This window comes from Oryzias melastigma, linkage group LG2, assembly GCF_002922805.2.
Source record: "Oryzias melastigma strain HK-1 linkage group LG2, ASM292280v2, whole genome shotgun sequence".
Lineage (NCBI taxonomy): Eukaryota > Metazoa > Chordata > Actinopteri > Beloniformes > Adrianichthyidae > Oryzias > Oryzias melastigma.
This window is the reverse complement of record NC_050513.1, coordinates 9805355-9814487: the sequence shown is the minus strand read 5'-3', so window position 1 is coordinate 9814487 and position 9133 is coordinate 9805355. Positions and strand designations below refer to the sequence as shown.

Genomic DNA, 9133 nt, shown 5'->3' with positions numbered 1-9133 from the left:
ACAACTTCCTTTAATTTGTTTCTTTGTTAAATGCGCTTCATTCTGGAAGTTGAAGGGGTTTTGAAATGTAATTAGTGACACTTTTTATAAAAAAAAAAAAATTGTTATTCTACAATAATTTTTAACTTTCCAGCAAATGTGGGTGGGGCCATTGGGGTGGGCGGAGCTTCAGTCAAAATGCCGACTGCTAAGCAATCAAAGGTTTGTCTTGAGTTCAAAACACAATATTCCTAATTACTGCACTGGCCTAAATACCAGCTGGTGACCATTGTAACCAAATAACTTTTTAAAATTTACTTAATGTTTAGCATACCGCATTCCTTTGCTGCTACAGTGTGGGTTCTGTAGCCGTTACCATGACAACGTGTCGCACCACATCTCGAATGGCCCCGATTTTTGAGTAAAAGCTATTTAAGTCATAACAAAATAAGATTAAAGTACTAAAATTCAACTGAATACTTATTTCTTTTATATGTGATCATGGTATAAGCGGGATAATGCTCTTGGAAGTATCTATTAGCAGAAAATAACAGATTTTTTTAGGAGCTTTTTCGGACTCTTCAGGTTTTCACATTGTCTGTTAATGTCTGATAATGCACACCTCGACACGCATTATCACTTACAAAATTTCAGATTTTAGGGGCTAAATACATTTCGAAATATCCATCCTAAAAAAGTCCTTTTAAATAGTGTTATGGTTAAATGGGCTTCATTCTGTAAGTGAATGGGTTTTAAAATGACTTTTTTTTAAAAATAGGTAAATACATAAAAGTTATATTTTTACTGTAATATGATACTATAGCTAAACTTGAAATTTTTAATATATTTTTAGGGCCGGGAATTGATGTGACAAAAAAAATCTAATTAATCGCAAATCTGAAAAATAATTTTTCATGATTACTTGCGATTATTTATGTATTTTTTGTTACAGTATTTGCCAACCACTTATTTGCAATTAATCACAATAAGAAATCACACGCCAAATTGGACATTTTATGTTTTTTTTTAATCCCTTTAAGGGCCTTAAACTCAAATTTTGTCTACTTTTGAATTTACTTCTGTATTTTCAATTTAAAAGGCTAATTTTAACTGGCAAACTGCACCTATGTACCTTTATTTTTATCATTTTATTCACACACGAGACATAAAGTCATGCAAAAATAAATTCTGCAACATGAACATGTATTGTAAAGTACTTACAGAAACAATGAAGTCCGATTTCTGTCCATTTACTACATTCAAGTGCAGCTCGGATTATTATGTTGTAGCTCAACTGCTTTAAGCACAAATATACGTCAAGCTAAACTCCAGGGATCCATTTCATTTAAAGCCGTTTGTCACCAGTAAAGCCTTTTTCTTTCTTTATGCTGTCATCTAGGAATACCATCAAACATCGGGAGAAGTAATCAGAATATCAGCGCTGAGGATGAAAGCCCCGCAGACGGGGAGCATGTTGATGAGTCTGGCTACACATCAGAGCTCCTGCTGCTGAACCACATCCATGTATGGATGCTGTCTCTTTCACCTCAAAGGAAGAGCACACGCTCTGCATGCATGCGGGCCTATCTTTAATCTCCTCCTTCATCATGGAGGTGCGGTTAAATCACATGTAGCAGGTTAGCGTCTCTTTGGGAGCTTTGCCCCGCTGACCTGAGAGTCAGAGCCGCAAATTCAACCTCAAACTATAGATGGGTGTTCTTTGAAACCTGAAACTGGTTCTCAGAGGAGTTTTTTTAATCGGTAGTTGATGGTGTCCAGATAAGAAACAGAGCCCAATCATAATTCCTCCACCACCATGCCTGTTGCTTGATGTGAGTTTTATCTATTTTGTAGAAATTATGATTGACTGGTACACGATCTATACTTTCCATTTATTCATTCTTTGATTCTGAAGGAAGTTTTATTTTGAAAAACTACAGGATTCACCACTACATCCGAGTCTTTCTTGGCGCATGTCAAGTCACTCGGTGACATGCAACGCATTCTCACTCCCTACTCGTCATATGTGGTCGTATGGTTGGGCCCCCTCTGTGTCACTTTTTGACGTTAGGGGTGTCCACAACTCATTGTTTTTTGATGTGTCGGTTGATCATAAAATTAAGGCTCCGTAACCCTTGGGACGCGGTACCGGATGCGCACTGGTCCTTGGGACACATCCAGTACCGTAACCTAACTTTAATCCAGTACTAGTTCGCCTCTAGTTCGGTATCGGTTCTGGACCGCTACCACGTCTGGTCTGGTGTAGGATTTGGGTACTGGACTGGTTTTGGTTCGCGGTTTGGAGGTTGGGGACCCATGATTTAAGGTGAACATCCAGTACATTGAAAAATGACAAGTTGGCGACACCCAAGACGTCTAAAAGTGGCACGGAGGGGTAGGGGTGCCGCTAGGGATTTTGGTCCCTATGAAAACCCTAACATATTGGTAAATTTGCATTAGGGGCCTTTGTGGGTCCCCCCCCCCTTGGTCTGGGCCCCTAAAATCAGCCACTTCCCTCATTTCGGCGCCCCAGCAGAGGGGTCCTTAACCAAACATCAATACGTGATGACTTGGGATGAGAATTTGTTGGCTAATCTGGGGATCCCAACCCTTGGGATGCCAACATGCCCAGTACCAGTTCTGGGTCCAGCACCATATTCTGAGGGTTGGGGACCCCCAATTTAATGGGAACAGCCAGCACCTCATAAACCTACGACAAAAAGTGGTGCAGGGGGGGGTGGACGCGAACCAAACGTCCATATATGACGAGTTGGGAGTGAGAATGTGTAATCATGTGACAAAAATCCATCCTGACCACTGAATTTAACCTCTTAAGCTAGCAAAGTTAACAAAAACTAACGTATTTGGAAAGTTTTTGTGTCGCAGAAAAGAGCCAGTGAGCAAAAACAAGAAGAGCCTTCAACTTCAAAATAAAAGAAAGCTACATTCAACAAACTAAAACAGAACTCCTTACTTCAAATATGGATCAATTGCAACAGTTGTTCCCACAGACCATAATAATAATATAGAATATTCATCAGCAGACTCTTTAATTTTACGAGAATAATTGGTAATAAATTTGCCTAAACTTTGGATTCAAATTTATAGTAAGTATTTTTGGCAAAATAAAAGTTTTTTTATTTTTGGTATTGTTCCGTCGCACTTCCAATTAGGTTGAAGTTGGCTTCCACTTAGAGTTGTGGATTACATTGCAACAGTTCCTACACAAAATCTAGCGTACAAATAAAGTTTAAACTCACTGCAGATTTTACAGAGGATAAAAATAAACATAATCCTTAAAAGTTAAAGAAAACTGGAACAAGATAAATCAGCCCCCTCACTTTAGCCTCAAACAGGTCAGTCCATGAACAAAATAATTCGACATTGGGACCACAGATCCAGATAGTCTGTTTGCATTCACACTGTACTGAAACACACCAGGGTTCACTTGCTGATTCGATTCTGCCCCACTTTGTCTCCAAAGTGGAACACCTGTTTGATCAAAGCAGGTTAGTTTTCAAACAAAACCGACTATTTTGATTGAAGACCAAATTTTCCCAATGTGAAAGCAGCTCTAAAATACCAGATGTCTGAGCAAACTGGGGCTGGTAGAGTCTGTGTTCATGTACCATAACTGAAGGAAATAAGGGTTTTTTTAGATTTGAATGAATTTCACCACACACCGAAAGTTCTTTACAAAATCATAGCACTCTCTGAACACTCAAAGAGGCGTTATGGGCAATAATTTCAGTGGGAACAGGAATCTGTGTGTGTGTGAATGTGTGTGTTGTACTTGTTAATGAACAAGAGGAAAGGGTGTTAAAATCTGTGCCCCTGCAGAATTCAAAGCCTTTGTTTTAGCTCCCTTCGAAAACTAAACCAATTGGAACACTTTAATCTGTGCGTGCATTTCATTACAACACATTCAGTCACTGGTTTGGTCATTAAAACAAGTTTGAACTTGAAAAAAGGAACAAGATCATAAATAATTGAGACTTGATTGTGGTGAAATAAATTTTATGCACATCAATACACAGTTCAATCAGCATCTTCTGACATTTATCACTAATTTGGACAAAAAAAAACTGTACAAGAAAGAATCAATTATACATATTAAACACTGTCCTTATTCCTATAAAGAAATTAATTGATCAAAACCTTACAAATTAAATCTTCAATACTTAGGAAAAGCATTAATTAAAACTAAAATCTGGTAAAAATGTGTCTTAGTTTACATTAGAGTACCTGTTTAAGCTTGTTTACCAATTCTAAAACCCCAAAACTCGTATTAAATACATAATACGAAAGGATTCTCTCCAGTGAACATAGTGTGTTCTTGTAGCATTCCTCTAATACTAGAGGACGTATGTAAACTTAAAATAGAATTTCTGAGTATTTCTTTGACCAAATTGTTGTGAAGGAAGATCAGTTTTTGAAAAAGAGCTTCTTTATGCCATAGAAAAAACACTAGGTGGGCCACAAGCTATCAGCAACGGGGAGGGGAAGAGGGGCGGGGTTGCTCCACGTCAACTGTCTCGCCCAAAACTTAGACCCAAATTTCTAATGAACTATTGCCGCTCTGCAGAAACTACGTCCTAGAAAACAACACAAGTTTTTAGGATTTTGGCTAAAACTGCATCATCATAATAGAATAACCTCTAGAAATGCCATTAAAATGGATCAAAAGATGATTAAAATGTGTCTATAATTGAAAATCTGCACTTTTTGAAGTGTCTAACAGTTCTTAGGTAGACTTGAGATCCAAGAACATACTCGTGTGTATACTCGTATTTTCATTCTAAGATAGTCGGACAAAGTATATTTAGTTCTCATTGGCTGCTTTTTCGGTCATCCTTAGTGCAGTTTCTTTTGTCTGACTTTCATTTCTGTGGTTTTTGTCTTTCACATTGTTCGGCCACAAAGCACTGACTCAAGCTTTAGCAAAAAACATGTTGCTTAAGACGTCAAGTAGTGACCGAAAAAGTACATTTATCTGTCAAAAGACTTTTAAAGTCTCCAGAAACTTTGGAAAATGACTATCCTCTTGTGCACAATTTAAGACTGTTAAAGTAGCTAAGCCCTGAAGCTGAAAACGCATTAAAACGAGCCAAAAGTTATCACAAGAAATAGATTTTGTCTTGAAAGTAAGGTTTGCACCAACTATGAATTATCACCTATTGGGGTATCATCAGCGTAAAAATAAATACTGTATGGCTGATTAATGCTTCCACTTATCTGTTTGCCCCAATCTTTTATATTTAAATCCGGACATGCTTCCAGTCTTGATCTCGTCTTTTATAAAAAAACACAAAACGACCTCCAGCGGCACACTAGCTGATGGGTGCTCCTGTCGTAACCAGCTTGTAGTAGGCTCCTGTCAGCGCCATGAGCTCGTCGTGGGTTCCCTGCTCAATCAAGATGCCCCGAGACATGACGGCGATGATGTCAGAGTTCTGGATGGTGGACAGGCGATGGGCGATGACGATGCAGGTCCGGCCCTCTCTGGCTTTGTCCAGGGCTTCTTGGACGGTCTGTCAAAGTCATGAGAGTATTCATACAGTGATGTGCCACAGTCAAATGAACTCCTTTATACTTTCAATGATCCCTACTTTCTATTACTTTATGAAAGGTACACAATGTTTCAATTATTTTTAGTTAACAGCCAAAAGTTGTAGTTTTTGTAGACCTAGATATAAAGGTGTCCAACTCCAGGCTTCAAAGGCCTCATCAGGGTTTTCTAGAAACCTTGACTTATCTGCTACTGATACCTGGATCAGGTGTGTTTAGCCAATAAGAAGCTTCAATATCAAGTTGGTTGGTTAGAAAACATGTAGGTCACCGGCCCCTCGAGGTCTGGAATTGGACACCCCTGGTCTAGACCAAAGATGTCCAACTCCAGACCGTGAGGGCCAGTGTCCTGCATTCTTCCCAACTACTCTTCCATTGAAGATCCCTCTTGGCTAAACACACCTTTTCCAGGTACAGTATCAGCAGCAACAGATAAGGCAGGATTTCTTAAAAAACCAAGAGGCCACTGGTCTTTAAGACCTAGAGTCTGACACCCATCGTCTGTACCAGAGATAGGCAACTCCAGGCTTCACGGGCCACTGTCTGCATGATTTCCAGATATCCATGACTGACTACCTGATTTAGGCTTGTCCAGCCAATTAAAAAACCCCTAGATGTACGGTATGTCGCAAAACATGTAGGAATGTGGCCCCCAAGGCCTGGAGTTGCCCATCCTTGGCCTAGATCAGGGATAGGCAACTTTGGTCCTTGAGGGCTGCAGTGTCTCCATGATTTCCAGATATCCAACCCCTACTCATGGCTTATTAGAACATGCCAGAAGTTTAGTGTATGTTGGAAAACATGCAAGAATGCGGCCCTCCAAGACTGGAGTTGCCCATCCCTGGTCAAGACCTTAGATGGTCACAGGGTTTGGACCACATAGTTGGCTTGTATTGGCTGTTTTAAGCCAGGTTTTCAACTCCACAGCTGAATATGACATCAACAAACGTCAAACTTTCTAAATTTGTACAAACAGGCAGGACAAACTTGCCTTTTAGTTGTTGGCGTACAGTAAGTAGGACCATTCTTAAACCGATGACTTACTGGTTATTTCATGATTAAAGCAACACTTCAATTTTAGCACAGTTTTGATTTTAGTAGTAAAATAAAACAACTAATTCTCAATTAGTACAGTTGTCTTAGATGTCAATGATAATTGGCTGTTGGTAATGCAATATGGACTTGGTTCTTGAACACGTTAGTTCCGTCCCAAGGGTTTTGCGTCCATTTTTTATTCTTTTTTGATACAATTTGTGTTAAATACCAACACTAAAGTTATTCAGGTGCAAGAAATGCTTTAAAAAAAGGAAAAAGTTATAAAAATTCCAAGAATTACCCCTCACACAGCATCTTGGGCTATTGCCACTTTAAAGCCACATAAGAAGTTCTGCTTCGACGAATGCAGAGTATAAAGAAATGGGGGGTATTTCTGCAGAGCACTGGGTAAACATGCAACAGCAGCCCATCCAGAAGCCAGAAGCCATCAGCAGCACACACAAAAAAACCTCCCAATTGCAGCAATTTGACAATCACATGCAAATTACTGTCATCAGAATGTTCTAGCGGATCAGAGAGCTGGAAATGTCTCTTTAGGCTGGTCGGAGTGGCCTTTGGAGGTAGAAAGCTTAATGCAGAGCCTGAAAGAGTGCATGTATCCAGAAGAAGCTCTACGGGTTTGAAGCTTTGATGTGGAGTGGTTGTAGATTTGAGGGGGAAAAGGCTTTAGAGGCGTACCTTCTCGCTTTCCGTGTCCAGTGCGGATGTGGCCTCATCCAGAAGCAGGATCTTAGGGTCGCGTATGATCGCCCTGGCGATGGCGATTCGTTGCTTCTGACCACGGGAGAGCTGGGAACCCTGGGAGCCCACGTTGGTGTTGTATTGCTGAAATGAGAGGACAAAGAAGGCTTGACTGTTGTGAACAACACATTCTCAGTCGCAACTCGTCACATATTGATGTTTGGTTAAGGGCATGTTTTTTTTTTTCTTTGTTTTTTGACATGCTGGCTATTTGCAAAATCAAGGGTCCGCAACCCTTGGTACACAGTACCGGATGCGGTACTGCACTCGGACTGGTCCTCAGGGCAGGTACCCTAAATCTTTACTGGTACCACACGGAAACCGTACCCAGACACAAACCAGTGCCAGGTTAGGGTAGCACCAGACGTGATACCAGAAGCGGTACCAGACGCTGTACCAAATCTAAACAGGTACCAGACGTCAACCAGGCCCAGAAACGAACTGGTTACGGTAGCATCAGACGTGATACCAGTTGTTGTACCAGATGCAGTACCAAATCTGAACCGGTACCAGACGTCAACCGTGCCCAGACACAAACCGGTGCCAGGTTAGGGTAGCACCAGACGTGATACCAGACGCTGTACCAAATCTAAACAGGTACCAGACGTCAACCGTGCCCAGACACAAACCGGTACCAGGTTAAGGTAGCATCAGACGTCATACCGGATGTGGTACCAGGCATGGTACCAAATCCAAGCCAGTATCAGACGTTAACCAGGCCCCGACATGAACCAGTACAGGGTTGGGGTTAGGGTTCTGGTCTTGGGTTAGGGTACCGATGCACTCCGCATCCCGGTACTGGACCTGTTCCAGTTAGCGGCCCGGATTTGGGGACCCAGGATTTAATGGAAAGAGCCAGCACATCAAAAAACAAAGAATTGGGGACACTAAAATTGACTCAGAGGGGTCCTTAACCAAATATCAATATGTGAAGACTTGGGAGAGAGAATGTGTTAGAATGAAAGTAAAAAAAAAACAATAATTTAAGCTTGTGGAGCATAACCTGTCCCCACATAAGCCTTGTGCTACCCTAGATATGATGACGTTGGGAGTGGGGTCATCTGGACCCCCACAGAACAGCACACCAAACTTTATTTTTTTTTTTTTTAAATGATTTTTGATTTTCACTGGTGTCTGTGGCAGACATTAAATCGTGTCCACCTTCATCCACATTTGTCATGGGACGGATAAAATGTCAACATAAGGCTTGGGTCATCTGGACCCTATAAGATAGCACAAGGGGAAAAAACACTTTTTAAAAAATTGACAGCTATTCTATTGATTTATCTCCATAGCAACCATTTTATTTTTTGGTCGCCTGGGGGCGACAGGCATATCTATGTCATTTTTACAAGAATCAACAAAAGTACATTTTTGGATTTCCTTGGCAACAGAGATTTATTACGACCTCACCCACATTTCTAATATGATCATAGTGTGCATTTAATCGTTTTGTTCAGTGGTGAGCCACTTTAGTGAGCTCACCAGACATTCATGTGCTAATAAAAACGTCTTTTTTTTCCAAGAGGCTACTCAATGACCATCAAGGAGTTGGCTGGTGAAAGATTAGGGAGATTTTAAATTTGGGGGATTCTTTTTATTTTTATTTCAAGATGGCAGCCTCCTTCTAAGATCAAAGCTCAACAAAATTTGAATGTGGTTGTAAAATCAAGCTGGAGCCATGTGTGTAAAATTTCATGAAGATGGCTTTAATTCTTATTTAACTTTTAGGTATTTTACTGCAGAATGCTTTTGTAATTTTATGCTGTTTTTTATATTTTCTTCTTAA

At 40.4% G+C, this 9133-nt stretch overlaps 1 protein-coding gene across 1 annotated transcript in view; it reads right to left on the bottom strand.

Annotated features, from left to right (window-relative positions):
• Positions 1-3975: 3975 nt before the first annotated feature.
• abcb11b (ATP-binding cassette, sub-family B (MDR/TAP), member 11b) overlaps positions 3976-9133 on the bottom strand; it is a gene marked incomplete at its 5' end in the record, with an annotated part of 38079 nt that continues 32921 nt past the window's right edge. Inside the window, 2 exon segments of the mRNA XM_024294242.2 lie at positions 3976-5510; positions 7282-7428. Of these exon segments, the coding sequence (XP_024150010.1) occupies positions 5310-5510; positions 7282-7428 (348 nt within the window). The 3' untranslated portion in view covers positions 3976-5309.